This window comes from Delphinus delphis, chromosome 19, assembly GCF_949987515.2.
Source record: "Delphinus delphis chromosome 19, mDelDel1.2, whole genome shotgun sequence".
NCBI lineage: Eukaryota > Metazoa > Chordata > Mammalia > Artiodactyla > Delphinidae > Delphinus > Delphinus delphis.
This window is the reverse complement of record NC_082701.1, coordinates 47,730,969-47,751,824: the sequence shown is the minus strand read 5'-3', so window position 1 is coordinate 47,751,824 and position 20,856 is coordinate 47,730,969. Positions and strand designations below refer to the sequence as shown.

At 37.6% G+C, this 20,856-nt stretch overlaps 1 protein-coding gene across 1 annotated transcript; it reads left to right on the top strand.

The window, feature by feature from the left end:
• Positions 1–3,837: 3,837 nt before the first annotated feature.
• SPATA22 (spermatogenesis associated 22) lies at positions 3,838–20,443 on the top strand. The gene is made up of 8 exons (XM_059996889.1): positions 3,838–3,880; positions 5,604–5,732; positions 7,607–7,667; positions 7,807–7,901; positions 12,240–12,583; positions 15,281–15,410; positions 17,321–17,418; positions 20,252–20,443. Exons 1-8 carry the CDS (start codon positions 3,838–3,840, stop codon positions 20,441–20,443), a joined length of 1,092 nt encoding a protein of 363 aa, XP_059852872.1.
• The last annotated feature ends 413 nt before the right edge of the window (positions 20,444–20,856 follow it).

Genomic DNA, 20,856 nt, shown 5'->3' with positions numbered 1-20,856 from the left:
CCTTTCTAGTTGTCACTATCTCACAATTAGGTTGAATATTTAATGTTTTGAAGGACTTAAAAAAAATAAGCCTGACTTCCAGTACTACAAATGTTTTGTAGGGATGTTGGTGCCTGATTTATTAGTAAAATAATATACTTTAAAACAAAGGGAGAATAAATTTTTCATAGTCATGGCTGTCCAATTGATCAATGTCAGAAAATTTGTAGGAAACAAATTCAAGGCAGAGTTGTTTCCAAAATAGTATGATTGGGGGATGAGAGGGTTTTCTCTCCAATACGACACATAAAGCGTCTCATACACAGTGTGGTTGTCCAGCAGTCATGTAATCAAACTACTATTACTATTTTAATTTTTTCTTCCCCTGTGGTCCTATAGCTGTCATCCATCCAGAATAACTTTCTAGGTGGAAATAAATAAATGATAATCAGAACAAGAGAGTGATAGAACAGCTAGGTTTATAAACTGCTAGCAAAGATTCCACTTCTGCAGTCCTTACAGATGTAGCTCAGGATGTTTCTCATAGTGGGTTTAAAGTCTTTTTCTTTCAATGAGAAATCTATTTTGGGGGGTAGATGGTGTTACATATGTGTGTGTGTACATATGTATATATCAGGTCAAAATCTGCTTCCTTGAAGTTTTTACTCATTTTTTAAAAAACCTCCTCTCTGGAACCATGAAGACAAGTTTTTTCAGACATTTTATTGTGTGAAGTCTTCTCTTTTCCAAATTAAACAAAGACCTTATTCCTTCAGACTTATTCCTTAGTTTGGCATTCAAGATCTTTTATTATCTGGTCTCAATTTACCTCTAATCCTATCTTCCAACATTCTCTTTTATTTGGCCTAATCTTCAAAGAAACTACTAATAAGTCTCATGGTCTCATAGTCTTAGGACTTCACTAACAACATTCCCTTTATCTCTGGGTCCCTTCGTAACTCTTCCCTTCACCTATCCCAGTCTTCAAATGGTCAGAAGGTAGGGTAACAACAAAAAATGGGCTTTGAACCCAGACAGAAGTAGAATTATTATTCCTGGCCTCCAGTAAGTACTCAATAAATGGCAGCTACTGTTATTAAATAAGGGCTAACATTTATTGAGCATTTACTGTGTGTCAGAACTGTTCATTTTCTCTTTTAGCATCTTCAGGGCAATTAAGTATTATTACTGCTATTTTACTGAGGAAGGAAATGTAGATTTAGCGGGGGTAACGTGCCGGAGATCAAAGGGCCAGAGAGGGGCAGTCCAATGGCCGAGGGCCAGAGCCCAGGTCACTGCACCTTCCCTTTCCTCTCCAGGGTCCTAGGTCTCTAAGGTATGTACTCCTTCTCTTCCCGAGCTTGTGCAGCACTGGCCCTGCCTTCCTGACCACGCTTGGCCTTGCGGGACTGTCATCTAAACCCAGGCTACCTCTCCCAACCTCCTGGCGACTCCAATGCCCCGTCTGCTTGACCTCACTCAGACTCTCAGCCAGACCAAGGAAGACCCCTCTGGCCTGGCTTTGAGGCCTGTGGCTTTTTTTTTTTTTTTTTTTTTGCGGTACGCGGGCCTCTCACTGTTGTGGCCTCTCCCACAGCGGAGCACAGGCTCCGGACGCGCAGGGTCAGCAGCCAGGGCTCACGGGCCCAGCCGCTCCGCAGCATGTGGGATCTTCCCCGACCGGGGCACGAACCTGTGTCCCCTGCATCTGCAGGCGGACTCCCAACCACTGCACCACCAGGGAAGCCCGAGGCCTGTGGCCTTTGAGTTATCCTATTCTAGGCACACTCTGGGGTGCCACTAGCATCTCACAAACTGACGTCTAGACCTAAGAAATGACTTCGGAGTGTGGGATCGGGGTTGGGCGACCAGCTCTGGCCTAACTTCCTGATGAAGCTGGAGCGAAGGTTGGCTGAGCAGGCTCGTCCCTCTCCGGGCAAAACTCCAAAGGGAGTGTACCCAACAGTATGAGAACGCAAGGGGAGGCGCGTTCATGTTTCCGTGCCAGGGAAAAGGGGTGCGTGTCTTTCCCTCTTTGTCCACAGAAGTGACGACGACACGGCGCCGAGCCCCCAGGTGGTGGCCTCTGCGCCTGCGCCGACCGTGGCGCGCGGCGGGGCCGTGCATGCGCAGAGCACGACTTCCGCGTCTTTTCGGCGGCGGGAAGGCGGCTGGTGGCGGCTGACGCGGTGGCGGTTGACGGAGGCGAGGAACCTGAAGGTTAAAGTTGCGTGTCGTATGACAGGAGGGCCAAGGAGGAAAAGAGGCTGTGTGGGCCCTAGTTACCAAACTGCCGCGATCCCTGGGTCAGGAGAGCTCATTGGGAGAGAACGTGAGCCCTGACTGGAGCTTGATGTTATTTCCCCAAGAGGCGCCCAAGTAGGCCCAAGTAGGCCCGACGGCCTCCTTCTGAGGCAACGGTCTTTGGGGCAGGGTGTGTGCGTGTGTGCGCATTGAGCAAACTTTCTGCACATCGATGTCACCACCCGCCTTAATGTAATTAGGGTCCAGTGGGAAGCCGGAGTGGGGGGCACCTCAGGGCCCCTGCCCCCGGGGTCAGTGGTCCAGGGGAGGATGTGGCGCTTTTGTTTGCCTGAGTCTCTTGTCGTCCCCCTCTAAGCTCAGGATGTGTGTTGCGTTGGTATTTCTGGGCTGAGAAAAGGTCACATAACCTGTTCTGGTTCCTAGAACGGCATCAAGAATATTTTCTAAAGGGCATACTATATCCAGGTTCAAGACCAATCTGTGGAAACAAAGCAGGGGCAGCCCCTGACCTCACGTTTCCCAAGTTTTATTTCTAGAAACGATATTTGGAAATTAATATGTACCTCAGTATGATTTGCATTGTTACTCAGTGGTGTTCGTGTCTGTTTGTCTCATGGGGCAGAGAACTTGGGAGCAGAAATGATCTTATTTAGATTTGAATCTTACCTTTTCATGAAATAGGCAAGTATTTATTGAATTAAATTGGGATCAAAATATAAGAGGCTAAACATGGAAAAAACTACAACAGAAATTCTGTGGTAAAAGAAAAAACAAAAAAATCTTATTTCACTTAAGTTATAGAAACGGAGGGGAAACTTATCAGTACAATTATTCTGGATATTAAGTGAGGCCTTAGTCTTTGGCATTATGTAATCCAGGGGTCTCAAACTAATGGCCAAAGCAGATGATCTGCACAGTGTTTTGGTTTTTTTTTTTTTTTTTTGCGGTACGCGGGCCTCTCACTGCCGTGGCCCCTCCCGCTGCGGAGCACAGGCTCCGGCCGCTCCGCGGCATGTGGGATCTTCCCGGACCGCGGCACGAACCCGCGTCCCCTGCATCGGCAGGTGGACTCTCAACCACTGCGCCCCCAGGGAAGCCCTGCACAGTGTTTTAAAAGTGAGACACAGAATACGTTCTCACATGGCTAGTTCAATTGTGCATGTTTCCTCCCTGGCCTTGTAAGTATGTTTGCCAATGTTGGAGTCCCTCTCCCTCTTTGTAGATCTGGTTCAGAATTATTCTCACTGTGGGTCCTTGATTCTGAAATAAATTATGTAGACTCTGTGAAAATCCACAGATGTTTAGGAAGCAAGATTATAGCCACACTAGTCTTATTTCAAACAGATTTGGAAAAATGGGCTATGCTGTAAATTCTTACTCAGAAAGCAAAAGAGTCTGGCAGAGAGTTTACATTATCGGGTTTGAAACCATAGGTTTAAACCATAATTTCAGTAATTACTAGGCTGAGAACTTGATTTTGATGTTGATACAATACAAGGTATAAATTTCTTTCTTTGAAGGTTTAGTCGAACAACTTCATGTTGTAAAGTTGGAGCGCTAAAGAAAAAATTATAGACTTTGATATCGAAGGAAATGAAGAGAAACATAAATGAAAATTCAACTCGAAATACAGCAGGTATTGACTGACTTTTATTTTTAAAATTTCTATAGTTTGTATATACTATGTAAACCTTATATAGTATATAGATGCAACATCTTGGAAGGAACTTTTGAAAAGAATGAACATATAGTCTAGCCTCTTTACTTTTTAGGTCGAAGGAAGTAAAATAACTTACTCAAGACGAAACACTTAGTGGCTTAGGTGGAAGTAAAATCAGACTTTCCTGGATTTACTCTTGTATTCTTTCTACAAATCCCATGTGCTTGAGTTGTTTTGTGCTTTGTAAGCTGAAAATAATGAAATTAATAATATTTTAATTTTTATTTGTGACTATTTAAAATATTTTCAGAAGTGCTTCTGTTTCCCTAATAGCTTCCCCTGCCATTTCTGCTTTCCCAATTTGTTAGTATAAGGACAGAGGGCAAGAATGAAGAGAACCAAAGGAATGATGATAATGCACAATGAAGATAATAATAGCTATTATTTATGGGGGGTGTACTGTATTGTGGGCATTTAATTTTATGTTAATTTATTTACTCTGAGAGAGTTATTATTGTCATCCCTGTTTTCTAGATGAGAAACAAAGGCACAAAGAGGTTAAATAAGTAATTTATGAAGTGGAAGAGCCAGGATTTGAACCTAGACTCCATTCTTTTAATCACTATATTATTCTGCCTCTCACTATATGCCATATTGGCACAATGAGTTTAAGGAAACAGCCGTAGTTTGTACTTTAAATTTTAATTGAAACATGCTTTGAAGTTGTAATTCAAATTCAGACAGTCTGAGCCCACATCATTTTCCCAGCCGTTCATCAGACAGTTACCAGAATCTATATGCTCATGTAAGTGTAAGTGTTGATGGACCAACTAGAGGATGGTATAGTGGCAAGATATCTGAACTAAGAGTTAGGAAGTGTGGGCCCTATAGGTTCTTTCACTGTGGCAATGTGTAAGCTTTTTCTTTTTCCTCTGAGATCCCTTCTAGTTTTAGTGTTCTGACTTTTGACCTGACTTGAGATCCCAGGTCCCTCAACTGGAGGGTTTGGAGTAGTATTTATTCTCATTTGGATTTATTACTATCACTCTAAGGCATTCTCAAAATGATCCACAGAAAATATGCATTACAGACACCTGGAGTTCTTGTTGAAATTGCAGAGTTTTGGTTTCCAAAGCAAGTCGATTGAAATAAAATCTATGAGGGTGGGGTCTAAAAACTGGCATGTTAAGCATAACCACAGATAAATCTTAGTCAAAGTAGAGTTTGAGAACCATGGCCTTAAAGGGTATGCTACCATAGTCAGAGAGTGGTTAGAGTTTTGGAAAGCAAAATGGGTCAAATTTTGGTTCTCCCTTACCTCTATTGTACTTGAAGTGTCCCCTCCAGTTGATATGGTGATAAGCAAGCACAGGAGGGAAGTAAGGAAAACAAAAAGTGGATTTGGAAAGGGTAGGGGGATGAGGGAGGAGATGGGAATTACTGCCAAACAAGAGGAATTAAGGCAGTGTCAACATAGAACAAGAAAGGAGTTTTTAGAGAGACAAATAAGGCTATTCGGGATCTTAAAAAGAGTGTAAAAAAATTCCAAATCTATAGAAATATATCTGTAATAAATATAAAATTAATGTATAGAAGCAGACAAATTCAAATCGTGAATTATTATATACTAGTAATTAGTCTATAACTAGATCTGACTATTTGCCTATTATGTACTTATTTATCGGTATATTCAATTTAGGCTGTTTGCCTGTACCACTGTTCAATCAGAAAAAGAGGAATAGACAGCCATTAACATCCAATCCACTTAAAAATGATCCAGGTATCAGTACTGCTTCTGACAGTTATGATTTCCCTCCTCTACCAACAGGTAAGAAAATAAGGTGAAAATTTTCAGAAAATAAGAAATAGGATTATAGAAAATTACCATTTCTATTATATTATAATGGAAATAGAAAGTTTATTTTTTTCTTCTTTCCACTATCCAATTATAAGGATTACTTGGTTCTTTCTGAACATTCCAGTATAGTAGTTTGAGTTTCCTTGTCTACAAGAGTGTCTTAGCATTTAAATGGAGTATCTTAAATCTGGAGCCTTTGTTCTAATGAAGTAGTAACCTATCTTGTAAAGGTTTTTTTTTCTCTTTCAAAACACGTATAGATATTGTGACTTAAACATTTGGTGATAAAGAATGGAGAAACTCAAGTTCCTTGAGTTATAAAAATTTGGTGATAGTTGGTGATAAAGAATGGAGAAACTCAAGGATAAGTATGAATGGGAACACGGGAAAAATGGAAGAAAGTAGACCTTAGGAAGGGTAGAAGCCCAGGAATTTCTAGTGCTTGCCCCTAGTCTTTTTTCTCTTCTTACATAATTTTTGCCATTTTTCATTTATTGGCTTTTCACTCTTTCATCCCATTGGCTTCCTTATAGCTTCGACTGGCGTGTGAACTAAATTGCTTTTGCTTGGTGTTAACATAACCTTTTAGTTCTAGTTCTCAGGGTCCATCATTGGCTGCCCTCTGTTTCTCTTGATTCAAAATCTAGAGACAGAGAGCCTCTGCTTCAGCTCATATTAAATGAGGTCACTGAAATCCTAATTTATCTTTATGGTTAGCCTCTCATATCTGAAACAATTAGCTGTGGTGGTTTGTGCTGAAAGGTCTTAATGTTTGCTTACTTTTTACTTCTCTGTGGAAGAAGGCATGGACAGGCAGACAGTCTGAAATATACTTGGTACATGCTGGTTATATACGTTTACATTTTTGGGGGGCACACTTAAAAATGTTTAATAGGATTTTATGCAACTAGAATTTAAAAATCCTCGTGCAACCATAGACCTTAATCTACTTTTACATCTATAGTTATTTTGTTTTCTTCCACATTTGAGGAATTGGAAGTATGAATTTCATATTATTCTCATTTTTATGGATAAAAAATTAAAAATTCACATGGATATGCGTAAGTGGACATCTTCTGTCATTTAAAAAGTTCTCTACTATTTAAAATATTTTTATAAGTAGCATGAATGATAGATGATCTTGAAAAATCACAATTTGAGTTGTTCCATAGGGAAGTGTGCATTCTCCTAAGTACTGAACTTTTCAAACTCTGACCAGGATTACTATCTGTCAGAGATATAACAAGATTCTTATATTGGGCAAGAGATAGGACTAGATCAGTGTTCTTCAAATTTTTTTTCTTGATCCATTAGTAGGTTAGGAAATAACCAACCTTTTAAAAGATAAATAGAAGAGAATAAAATAGAAAAGAATAGAATAGAAAGTGTCAGTATATCATATAGTAAGAATAAGAATTGATAGTAAAATTGTTATATTCTCCCTCAGACACACACGTGCGCGCATACACATGCACACCATGCCTGTATATATTCCGGGTTTCGATGTATTTCTTGCTGTGGGTTGGGATTAAGAAACATGGATTACACTGAATTTATGTTACAAAATACAAGGTGCTATACTAGGATTGACTGTGGAAGAGATACAGGTTAAACTATTACCTTGCTTAGAATACAGTGGGAAAGAAAGACATCTAAAAAATTAATAAGGCAGCCTATGACAAATTCCACAACAAAGTACTATTGAAGAACATGTCCATATATTCAAGTCCTTTTCTCCTTCAAACTTTCAACTGCCTCCCCCCATATATTAAATAAATATGAAAGAATTATTTCAAAAAATGCTCCCTATCTTACTCTTACCTATATTACTTGTATCTTTTGAGATTGGGCCTGGGAAGCTATGAATCCAGAGCTGCCTCCTTTAACGAAAACAGTGAACACAGGGTATGTGGAAAAATATATACCAATGAATGTATGTGTCTGTTACAGACTGATGTTATTCTTCTATATATATGTTATATTTTTATATTTCTCAATCGGGGAACAAATTATTAATAGTTAATAAGACATATTTCCTTGAAAGGCAAATACCACATTCAGTTTCTCATCCCCTGAGAAGTCAAGATTCTGTGTCTAAATCTATTCAATTAAATGCTGAAAGAAGCAAGAGTGGTTGGAGGTGAGTCTACTTACGATTTTTCTTATTCTATTCATTCTTCTCCTTCCCATCTCCTCCTATAGTCCCTTCCCTCCTCCTCTATCTATTCTTCCTTTCTTAAACAGAATTATATTTAGGAAATTTATATACTTAATAACTAACTATAGTGATATTAGCTGTGTTTTATAAAAGAAGAGAACATGCCATATATAACTTTAAAAATAGGTAAATTTGGCAGTGATTATATTTCCAAAGAATACTTCATGTTATAATGAAATTTTTGTAAATATTTATCACCATGAATTTATGATTTTGCTGTGGATTATTAATGATCTAATTGACAATAGTTAAAGAGTCAAGAATAACTGTATCTAAGTGTACTACCAACTGTAAAATAGATAGCTAGTAGGAAGCAGGCGCATAGCACATGGATATCAGTTCGGTGCTTTGTGACCACCTAGAGGGGTGGGATAGGGAGGGTGGGAGGGAGATACAGAGGGAGGAGATATGGGGGGGATATATGTATATGTATAGCTGATTCACTTTGTTATAAAGCAGAAACTAACACACCATTGTAAAGCAATTATACTCCAATAAAGATGTTAAAAAAAAAATGAAAAAAGAATGTCGGATATATTTAGGTATTGAGAACCAAATAGAATGCTGAGCCTTACCCCAGTAAGATAATCAGCTCCAAGGTAAATAGGATGGAATAAGAAAGAAAGACAGAGAATGAAATCATAAGCATATGTTAAGATGGTGAGGGTAGGGCTTCCATGGTGGCGCAGTGGTTAAGAGTCCGCCTGTCAATGCAGGAGATGCGGGTTCGAGCCCTGGCCCGGGAGGATCCCACATGCCGCGGAGCAACTAAGCCCGTGCGCCACAACTACTGAGCCTGCGCTCAGGAGCCCGCGAGCCACAACTACTGAAGCCCTCACGCCCAGAGCCTGTGCTCCGCAACAAGAGAAGCCACGAAAATGAGAGGCCCGCACACCGCAACGAAGAGTAGCCCCCGCTCACCACAACTAGAGAAAGCCTGAGCACAGCAACGAAGACCCAATGCAGCCAAAAATAAATAAATTTATTAAAAAAAAAAAAAAAAAGATGGTGAGGGTACTTTTGGGTCATTGCCAGAAATATCTTAAGTTTAATGTCTAAATAATACGAAAAAAAATGAATAGATAAAGGACATGGATTATTATTTTTAGGTTGGACTTCAGTATTTTTGGGTAAGTGGCAAACTACTGAAAGAAATAATTTTGGAAACAAAGTATTGGAAAACAGCCCCAACCCCAGATCATATATCAGTCATTGGTTAGTGCTTTGTTATGTTATTTTAATGATCCTTACAACAACCCTGTGAAGTTAACATAACCTTCACTTTTTTTTTTTTTTTTCTTGCGGTAAGCGGGCTTCTCACTGTTGTGGCCTCTCCCGTTGCGGAGCACAGGCTCCGGACGCGCAGGCTCAGCGGCCATGGCTCATGGGCCCAGCTGCTCCGCGGCATGTGGGATCTTCCCGGAACGGGGCACAAACCCACGTCCCCTGCATTGGCAGGCGGACTCTCAACCACTGCGCCACCAGGGAAGCCCTAACCTTCACTTTTAGTAGATGAAGATACCATATTTTTTAAAAAGGGGGAAACTTTTAATAAAGTGGTTAATACAACAAAACAGTATTTTTATTTTTTAAAATTTAGTATTGTTTTTATTACTCATGCTAGTTTCCTCAGGACCAGTCAGTTCTTTCTTCAGTACCACTGCTTCAAACTAGGCCTATTCAGTGGTTTGAGATGGTCCTCGGAGGCATAGTTCCAGCTGCAAGTGCTAGGAGAAAATGCATTCTGATAGACATTAGAGAATTAGGTAACGGATTGTAATATGGATAGGCAGCCAGTATTGGATATTCCAATTTAAAATAATAAATGATCTGTCAGACAGTTGGAATATAACAACAGAAAATCCAGGAGCAGAAGACATTTGAAAACCCAAGTAGGCAGTTAGTAATCTGCTGAAGATCTTTTAACTGGTTCTATGCTTAGGTTTAGAATCTAGGCTAACATTGCAAGATTTAGCAAATAAAAATATAGGATGCCCAGTAAAATTTGAATTTCAGATAACGGACAAATAATTTTTTAGTATATGTCACATGTAATATTTGGGACATAATTATACTAAAATTTTATTTGTTATTTATTTGAAATTCAAATTTAACTGGGCATCCTGTATTTTACCTGATAACCCTTGTCTAGAATCTCTTGAAACATGGAATTTGCAAGAGCAATGTAGACTACTATTCTTATAGGTATTAAGCTATTAGACAAGTTGTCAAGATAGGTTTAATTTACCAGAATTAGTATACTAGACAATAAGCAAGGTGAACTGATTTAACATCTTCAAGCTTTCATACTAAAGCTCCTATAATTAAATAATTGGTCTTAGAGAAATTGGGATTGCACTTGATGGTTAAGAAATCTCAGTTGAGGAGAGGTGAAGACTTTAGAAACTGGAAATTGGGCACAACCTGGCAAATAAGTTTAGATAGATCAATAAATTGGTTTTTATAAATTTATTTATTTATTTTTGGCTGCATTGGGTCTTTGTTGCTGTGCGTGGGCTTTGTCTAGTTGCGCGGAGCAGGGGCTACTCTTGGTTGCAGTGCGCGGGCTTTTCATTGCAGTGGCTTCTCTTGTTGCGGAGCACGGGCTCTAGGCACGAGGACTTCAGTAGTTGTGATGTGTGGACTCAGTAGTTGTGGCTCACGGGCTCTAGAGCGCAGGCTCAGTAGTTGTGGCGTATGGGCTTAGTTGCTCCACGGTGTGTGGGATCTTCCCAGACCAGGGCTTGAATCTGTGTCCCCTGCATTGGCAGGTGGATTCTTAACCACTGCACCACCAGGAAAGCTCAATAAATTGCTTTTAAGGGAAGATAAAGTATTTTTTTTCTATAATAGCCTACTGTTATTATAAAAATAATATAATCATTCTAGAAAAAAAAGTAAATGGAAGAAAGTTATTCATAGTCACACTGATCCAGAGATAGCCATTAATCAATTAATTAATTTTTAAACAGAAATATCAAGGCATTTCCCCAGGCTAGGAGCACCTCCTGAACGAAAACATTGGAGAAAGTTGCAGATGCATTGTTACCGATAAGGAGTTGTAAAGCTAAAAGAAACTTCCCTAAACTATGAAAATAAAAGTAATTTCCACAGCCATGAGGAAGGAGAAAATTATGTTTCTATTCTCTCTGTTGAATATAAATTGTTGCCATATGAAGAGGTGATTAATGTAGGAAAAAATTTTATAGAGGTGTATTAGGCAGTTACTTAATGATAATAAGTTTTTCCTGGATATTGTGATGTTTGTGGTATTTATCAACTTAAAATAATTTTAAATTATTTGTGGTGATTTCTTTTCTCATTATTTTCATACTGAATTTTGTACCTAATTTACTTACGAAAGCTCCCTAAATTATATAAGCCTCAGGTCCCATATAATCTGGTCTAGGGAACCTAAACGTTTTCTTGGATTATTTTCCCTAACAAGGTATGGGTTGCATTGTTTGCCCGCTTGTGGTACTTGTGGTATTTTTAGGAAAATTATTCAGGAATAAGCATTTGTGACTTAGACTAGTTTTTCCCTGTGGAACTCTTAACTAGCCTGCTCAGAAATTATACTTTTGATTTTGGCCTCATTAACATCATGTTCTGATGAACTGGTACAGCTCACTTAGGTTAATGTAGCTAGTAAAATGCTGAAACATATTCATAAGTAGAGTTTTTAAGCTACACAGTAAAAGTACAAAATTTCTAATCAAACAGCTGTCTACCCTGTCTATATCTATTTTCCTTGTGATTTAAAATCACTGACGAGCAATAGTTTAACTTTTGAAAATTTTACTTTGTAGAAAATTTAAAAATAAATGTATAAAAAAGGAAGCAGGGAGTTCCCTGGTGGTCTGGTGATTAGGACTTGGTGCTTTCACTGCCGTGGCCCCTGAGGGTTCATAACCACTGTCATATAAAGGCTTGTATAATTTAGAAATATACTCTATGGCACTGGACTTTGAGTTGGGAGACTAGGATTCTCTGGGTTTTGGATTGTCAGTAACTTGCTATATGACTTTGGGCAAGTTACTTCCTCCTCAAGACTCAGTTTCCTCACCAAGAGAGGTATAATATATTGTAGGGTTGTTGTGATGATGTATTTGGAATTTCTAACTGTTCAGTAATTACAAAGTAGTTGATAAACCACAAATTACCATGTAAATGCAAATTTTCATTAATAATTTTCTTTCACTTAAGAAAAAGTATATAGAAACAAAATTAATACTAATTTAAAAAACAAAACTATTTCTGCTACAGAGACGGCAACAAAAATACCACTTTAAAAACTTGGGATAGAACTGATTTTAAGCCTCAGTGCAAAAGAACAAATCTAATGACAAATAATGGAATAAATTCATGTCCAGTGAATTTGGGAGCTCAACAATGGAAACAATTAAGAGTATCTGAATCTACTAACTTATCTCACCAAGGAGAAAGTGAAGTACTCACACAAACACATTCGTCAAAAATATCTGGCTCCACAATGAGAAGTCTAGACAAAAACAGTTCATTACAGGCATTTAAGCCCAATTTTCAACAAAATCAATTTAAGAAAAAAATGTTGGATGGTTTTCCAGAAGAAAACACCCTCAAGGTAAACTTTTAAATATTATTTACATTTTTGTATTTACATTAAAAAAATGAGATAAGTATTTAGAAAATTACAGAGATAAGAGCATTTGAAATCACTCCCCTGGTATACATTACTTGATTAGCACAAATACCCAGTTCTGTTGGAGTAGGTATATGTTAGTGTCCAAAACATTTTCTTAGAGGTTGTGAATGGCTACTGCTTTTCAGAGTTGCTTTAGAATTTCCTACCAGGTTCTGAATTTCACTGTTTGCTAATTATTGAGATGATGATAGTTTATCCATTGCTTGCAGCAATTCTTCAAGTTCTTCATATGTCACTCTTTTTTTTTTTAATAGGGGTCAGCAAACTTTTTCTGTAAAGGGTTAGATAGTAAATATTTTTGGCTTTATGGGCCATATTGTCTCTCTTGCAAGTATTCAACTATACCACTCAACTCTGCTGTTGTACCTTAAAAGCAGCCATAGATAATTCATAAATTAATTGGTGTGGCTGAGTTCCAATGAAAATTTACCCAAAAAACACAGCAGATTAGATTTGGCCTGCAGGCCGTAGTTTGCTGACTTCTGCTCTGTAATCTGGTCTTATTTACTTTTACAGCTTCGTATTCCATATTTCACTAATTCTTCAACGCTCCAGCCATTTCAGACTCTTCACAGTTCTCTAAACGCACTCTAATATGACTCTGCTTCGGTTTATATTCTTCCCCATACCTGTGCCTCAGCCTTATTTCCTCTCTCCACCTCTCATTCTAGTCATTCTTTGTAAATGTCTTTCATATATGTTCTGGCTGTTTGCTATCTTCCCTTGCTCGCCACCTGGTCTAATAGATTCTTTATCCTCTGCCCTTGTCTGTGTTCTGGAAGGCTGAATGGTCCTACATAGTGCATCATTCTGGGATCCATTAGCTGGCTTCTGTTAGGAGTCAGCCAGTGGGAGTGGAAGTCCCAGGCAGGACAACAAAGGGTAGAGAGAGAGGTTGGGTTTTCCCATCCCCCCCGCCCCACCCCCCCCACCCCCCCCCCCCCCCCCCCCCCGGCTTAAGTGTTGTGTCTCAGGTGGTAGCTGTGTCCCTGCATGATGTAGCCCCTCCGTAAGTCCAGATTTCACAGGCTTGGTAATTTTATTTCCTCCTCTTGTCCTTTCAGCCTAGGAGTGGTAGAAGTTTCTTATTGTTGTTAGTCTTTGAGTGCTTAAGTACCCTATGTTTATTCAATAAGCCATCTAGGGTAAATTTTTTTTTCTGGAAATCTAATATTGCATGTTCCACAGTGGTTCTCAACCTTGTTTCCTTGTACACAAGAATGATATGATAGTCACCTTAGTAACAGTGGCTCATTATGGCAGTAATCCTCAACAGGAAGCATTCATATCTTCGTTAGGTATGGGAAGAGGAGGGAAGGTAATTGTAGTTGGAAAAAAATGTTCCATCAAGTGTTCTTGGATATGCCACTGCCCTCATGAAGGAAGGTGCCCCCTCCCCAAAAATTAGTATCTTAGCACACTGTATTCTTAGTTGATCTTTTAAAATTTTAATTAGTTCAACTTTTATTTTTGTATGACCTTATGTCATCAGGCTTTCTTTTCCTCCCTCCCTCCCTGCCTTCCTTCCTCTTTCTTTCTTGTAGGCCTGCCTACTTTCTTGGCCTGAGGCATGCCAGTACCGATCCAACAGGCTGGTGGGCGAGGCCAGGTCCTGGTGCTCTGTGATTGCAATTAACCTCCCATTTGTGGGTTGCCCACCCTGGGGGTATGGGTCTTGACTATACCTTGTATCTTCCCTCCTACCAGTCTTGTGGTTCTTTCTTTATATCTTCAGTTGTAGAATTTCTTATCTGCTAGTCTTCTGGTTTTTCTCATCAATAATTGCTCTGTAAATAGTTGTAATTTCGGTGTGCCCATGGGAGGAGGTGGGCTGAGGGTCTTCCTACTCTGCCATCTTGGCCATTCCACCCTTTTAGTTGATCTTTAAAAATGCCAAACACATTCCCATCTCAAGGTTTTTACACTTGCTGTTCACTCAGTCCTCACTCAACAACCTATTTAAAATAATAATCCCTGTCTCTTTTTATCCTTTTACCCTGTTTATTTTTTTAATGCATAGGATATAGCAATTCCTGACATTCTGTATTTATTTTCTGAATCCCCTATTAGACTGTATAGTCTCTGAAGGTAGATAGATTGTCTGTTTTGTTCAGTACTGTTTCCTCATTAGCTATGTTTGGCACATAGTAGGTGCCAATAAATACTTTTGGAATGAATGAATCAATCAATGTGTCTGGGTTCCCTCTCAGAGTGTGAGCACGTCAGGGAAAGGAATTGTGTTTTACTCACCTGTGTTTATCACAGGATTGGCACATGATGCTTTAAAAATATTCAAAGAATCGACAAATGAATGAGTGAATAAATGCCCATATAAAACAGAGCTAAAAAGAAAAAAAATAATCCTCTTCTTGATTAATTTTCTCCAAGTGCATTCTAGTTTCTCCTCCTTTATAAAGTACTAATGATGCCTTTAATTTAGGGGAGTAACTGTACTAAAATTGTCAATAGTTCCTTTTACATATTTTACATAGTCTTTTAACATATTTTACACATTTGCCTATTATAAGAACCTAGAATCTTTACATAGAAAAGTGAATGAGTATGATGAAAAAAATGACAGGTTTTTCTAATGCCATGTTTTCATTTTTTCAGAAGGAAGCATCATTGTATCAGTTAAAGCTTAAGGAGAAAGAGAATTCTTTAAGAATTATATCTGCAGTTATTGAAAGCATGAAGTACTGGTGTGCACATGCACAGAAAACTGTACTTCTTTTTGAAATATTAGGTAGGTATACTACTTCAAAAATACTTCAGTAATACCATTTGGACAATAATTTTGAATGTTAATAGGAATACGTAGGGGATCTTAAAGAAAAATAACATTTTATAAAAGGAGATTACGGTTTATTAGGATTTTCTTCAGTTCCTGTATCTGTCATAGATTTGTGTGACATAAGATGTATTTGATTATTCATGGTAGAAGAATTCTAATTCATAATGTCAAAAATGGAAAGATTCTTAAACGTAATCTAACCCAACCCTTGAGGTAGGTGAGGAAGTGGGGCAAATAATTAAAATAGACTTGACTAAAAATCATAATGCTAGTTAGCAGCAGAAATGGATCTAGACTCCAAGTCTTCTTATTCTCAACAGAGTGTTCTTTCTACTATATTACACTAAATCCAGTAGTAATTTCGTATATAAGTTAAATTATAAATCAAATATTCTGAAAGAACATTTGTGAAGAATCCTTTACTGATATGAGTAAACACCCTACAATTAGCCTGTTTTCTAAATTAGTATTTAAAAGGGAGGAGAGTTTTGTAAAATGTTTCTGGAATTTAATTTTACTTAGACTGAAGAGATAAACAAGAAGTAGAGATTCAAAACATATTTATTTCCATAGGCTAAATAAAATATTTAATTTAAATTATGAAATATTTTAAACATACAGAAAAATACAGAGAATAAATATCCACCTACCTATTGTTATAGCTATCTTTGAAAACCGCTATCCATTTTTCTTCTTCTCTAGAGATAATCACTATGGTATCTTTCCTTTCCATGCTTTTATAATTTTACTCTATACATCTGATTTCATAAATTTATATATATTTATTTACTGTTTTATGTGTTTTAAAATACAGAGTTTACATTTTCATCCAGCATTATGTTTTTGAGATTTAGCCATCTTTCTATCCTGTTAGTGTTGGCTTCATCCTGAGGCTCCAATTATGGTCTCTCCAGCAGCTTCTGACTCTTCCCTTATGACATTAAGAAGATTATCAAAATTCTCTATACCACACATTCTTCCTTATACCACAGTCACATTCTTTGATAGTTTCTTCTGGTTGCTCTTTCCCGGAAACTAGCAAATGACCCCTTGCATATCATCATTTCTGTCTGGGCAACAGGCCCATCACTGCAACCCTGAGCTCTGTAGCTGAGGAAGGGGGTACATTGACTGGCTTACATCAGTCTCAGGTTACTCCTGGGTCTAGGGGTGGGGACAAATCCCATCCAAATCATATGGCTAAGAATGGCATAGGAGAGATTTCCTAAAGGAAAATCTGGGTATTATTAGGGGAAATGGAGGCTGACCTCAAAGTAACAAATGTTCACTATCAGTACCTAATAGATGGTTATTAAAGGAATGAATAATGGTCTCATTTGATAGTAATTTCTTGAGATAAACATGAATTATCATTTGAATTTTATAGATGAAACAGATTTGAAAGAGGTTAAACAGTTGTTCGATTTAGTAAGTTGAAGAACTGAGACTCAATTGCATGACTTCTGATTCTAATTCAATGCTTTTTTTTTCATTCAACCATGATGTTTATTTGTTATACTTGTGTATTTTGTTTACTATAATGTAGTAGACTGGTCTGAGGATTTAACCACTCCATCAAACACATTCAAAGAAAAAAGCTTCAGATGGCCAGCTATTGTCAGTTGTATAAACTTTGTCATATAACCTGATCCTAGGTTGGAGAGGGCCAGAAATTTTGCTTTCCTTAGAATAAAAGTTTCAGAAATATCTTTCCCTCTTAAGATGTTTTCTTATCAATGTATAAACAAAACCATGAGAGGTTGGTGTGGGAATAGCTATTTAAATATCAACTTCTCTTTGTTAAACTTTATTTGCATTTTACCAACACTGATTTTTTCCCCCTCTATTTCAATGTTGCTTAGCTGTTCTCGATTCAGCTGTTACACCTGGCCCATATTGTTCAAAGACTTTTCTTCTGAGAGATGGGAAAAATACTCTGCCTTGTGTATTTTATGAAATAGTGAGTATCTGTTTAAGTATTCTTTGCAAAGCCTATGCCAACAAAAACATACAAATGCAGGCTATAATTCAACTGTAGTAGAAATTCTGTTAATGATTTAGTGGTACTTTCAACATTTTGTTTGGTTTTAATTATGATTTTAAAATTATTTATTTGTTCAACTAAAATGGAGGGCTGCTATATGCCAGGCGCTGTGGTAGATGCAGGGGATACAAAGTGGAATAAAAGTGGTAAATGGCTCTTTCTCTCAAAGAGTTTATAATCTCAGGTAGAAAGACGGAAACATAAATGTTACACTGTGGTATGATAAATGGTATGACAAGTGGTGTGTGCAGGGTGCTATAGAAGTAGATAGGGAGGATGGGTCAGATCAGGGGAAGATTTTTGAAGAATGTAGTCTTGTCTTAGATATTTAAGGTCTAATGAATTAAGCCAAAGTGTTGGGAGGTGGGGGAAGAGGTTGGAGGAACACAGTCTAAGGTGAGGGAGCAGCACATGTAAAGACATGAAGCTCAGATAGAGCCTGGATTGTTCAGGAAACTGCAAGTAGTTTACAATTACCGGAGTGTAGAGTTAGTAAGTGATGGGGGTAAGGGTAGTGGTTATGAACTTGGGGGAATGCAGAGAGAGCGGGCTGGGACGTAGGGAAGAGCTTGGTAACAAAGGAGGCTGGAAACTTTATAAGACTTACATACTTTGTAAAATAGTTTGGCATTAATTCTGAAATTGGGCTTAATTCTGAAATCACACTTGGATTCCAATTTGTACTCCACCATTTATTAGCTGTATGACCTTGAGTGAGCTCCTTAAACTTCTTGAGCATCAGTTTTTTAATCTGTAAATTGGGGAGACTAATTCCTACTTTGAAAGGTTGTTTTGGAGATTAGATAATAAAATATATGAATCTATAGCATCTGACACATAGCAGATGATCAAGAAATAGTAGCTGTCATGTTATTAATTTTTATAATATCTTGAAAGCTTATTATTTTTCTTTAGTCTGATAAGTTTTAAAAAAACTTTTATTAAAATATAACATATACAGAAAAATGCACAAATCATAACTGTACAATTCTATGAAGGTATCAGAAAGTGAACATTACCAAGGTTAAGAAATAGAACATTGCTATCACCCTAGCATCCTTGTGCCTCTTCCCATTCACTCCCTCTTGTTTTCTGCCTACAAGTAACCACTACTGTGACTTTTAATATCATAAATTAATTCTGCCTGTTTTTGAATTTTATATAAATAGTATCATGTGGTACGTCTTGTTTTATGTCTGGTTTCTTTCATTCAACACAACGTAAGATTCATCTGTGTTGTTGCATGTAGCTAAAGTTCATTTATTTATATTTCTTGTACAATATTCTTTTGTATGAATATATCACAATTTAGTTTTCTGTTCTACTGTTGGTGGGCATCTTGGTTGTTTCTTGGGTTTTTTTTTTTATTATGAATAATACTCTGTGAACATTCTTATATATGTCTCTTGTTGTGCACATGCATGCCTTTCTGTTGGGTATATACCTAGAAGTAAAATTCCTGAATTGTAGTGCATTTGTATGTTCTAATACAGTAGTTATTGCCAAAGAATTTTCCAAAGGGTTGTAACAGTTTACGTACTCACAATCAGCATAGGAGAGTTGTAGTTTCTCTGCATTCTTATCAACATTTAGTAGTCATTGTTTTTTATTTTAGCCATTCTAGTGGGTAAGTTTAGTGCTATCTCATTTCTCTCCAATTCCCTGGTGACTAATGAGGTTCAGCACTTTTGATGTTTACTGGCCATTTAGATATCTTTTGAAAAATCTGTTCAGGCCTCTTCTAATTTTTTTCTGTTGAATTATTTTTTTTCCTTATTGATTTATAGGAGTTTTTGAAAAAACTATTCTGAGTACAAGTTCTTTCTCTATTATGTACATTGCAAATATCTTCTCATACTCTGTGGTTTGCTTTTTCAGGCTTAGGAGTGGCTTCTGAGGAAAAGAAAATCTTCACTTTAATATGGTCCTTTAGCAATTATCAACATTTTCCTTTATAGTTAGTGCTTTTTATGACTGTTTAGCGAAAGAAATCTCAGAATAATTTTATTCATGACTGAGAGGATTTGGAGCTGGCTGGTCTTTTTCTGGCTTACTAGTCCCATTAGGGCACAACCCTTTTGAGTCTCCCAACCCTAAGCCGGGGGTGGGGGCGGGGTGGTTACCAGAATCTCTTTTCTTTGGGGGACCCTGGAGTCCATTTTTTCTCTAGCCCTATGAGCTGTCAGAAGCTCTGCTAAGTCTCTTAGACTCTCAAATTGCCTTGACTGTAATTAGCAGATACCTCAGGGGGTGAAGCATCTCCAAATATCAGGCCCCATTCTGGACTCCTATCCTCTCCCAGATGGGGTCTCTGTAACTCCTCACTGCCTTTTATCTCTCTGGTGTCTATGAGGATATTTTTAAATAAATATTCTATCCAGGTGTTCTAGTTGTTTTCAGTGGGAAAGTTGGTCTGAACTACCTAGTCTGTCATCTACTGAAAGTAGAACTCTGGAAGTCTAATAGAAGTGAATATTCATGTGCCATTATATTGGGAATTATTCAGTCTTTTAAGAAGCAGCAGCTCACTAGCTTGTAAGAAGCCCTACTCAAGTGAAGGTCTTCTGTGTCAGGGCACCCATTTACGACTAGCTATTATGGTCTTGTCGCAGTGGGGCCCTAAATGAGGTAAGGGAATTACAGCATTTTGGAGTGATTCATATTTAGTTGATCATATTATTAGTTTAAAAAACTGAAATTCAAATGAAGTAATAAATAACTTTATTGATATTTATTTTTTTAAAAACAGGATCGTGAACTTCCAAGACTGATTAGAGGCCGAGTTCATAGGTGTGTTGGAAACTATGACCAGAAAAAGAATATTTTTAAATGTGTTTCTGTCAGACCAGCATCTGTTTCTGAACAAAAAACTTTCCAAGCATTTGTTAAAATTGTAGATGCTGAAATGAGATATTATACTAAAGTAATGAGTGAAATTTAAGTAGTGATGAAGTTTAAATCGTATAAATTAAGCATTTTTCTGTTCTTGTTTAAATTACCATCTCCATGGTTTTATGGCTACTGTTCTTCTGTATTTCACTTGTTGAATTAAAATATTTAAATCCTTTTAATGTGGAAAGAATTTTTGAAAAATAATTTTACTGTTATTATAAAAATGGTGCATTTGCTAAAACTAAAAAACCATTTCAGATAAAAATGCTCACTATAATAAGAATAGGCACATACTTATTTAACATGGGATAATAGTACATTTGAGTCAGCCTAAAAGCCAACATCAAGCTTAATGGGGAAATATAGAGACATTCACACTAAAGTCAGGAACAAGGTCAGGGTGCCCTATACTGGAGCTCCTAGTCCATGCAGTTCATTTAATTACTTCAGATATTTAGTGGG

Coding starts and splice junctions, on each gene's coding strand:
- SPATA22 (XM_059996889.1), top strand. CDS start 3,838: ATGAAGAGAAACATAAATGAAAATTCAACTCGAAATACAGCAG. Junction 5,733..7,606: donor TTTCCCTCCTCTACCAACAG/GTAAGAAAATAA, acceptor GTATCTTTTGAG/ATTGGGCCTGGGAAGCTATG. Junction 17,419..20,251: donor CTTGTGTATTTTATGAAATA/GTGAGTATCTGT, acceptor TTTTAAAAACAG/GATCGTGAACTTCCAAGACT.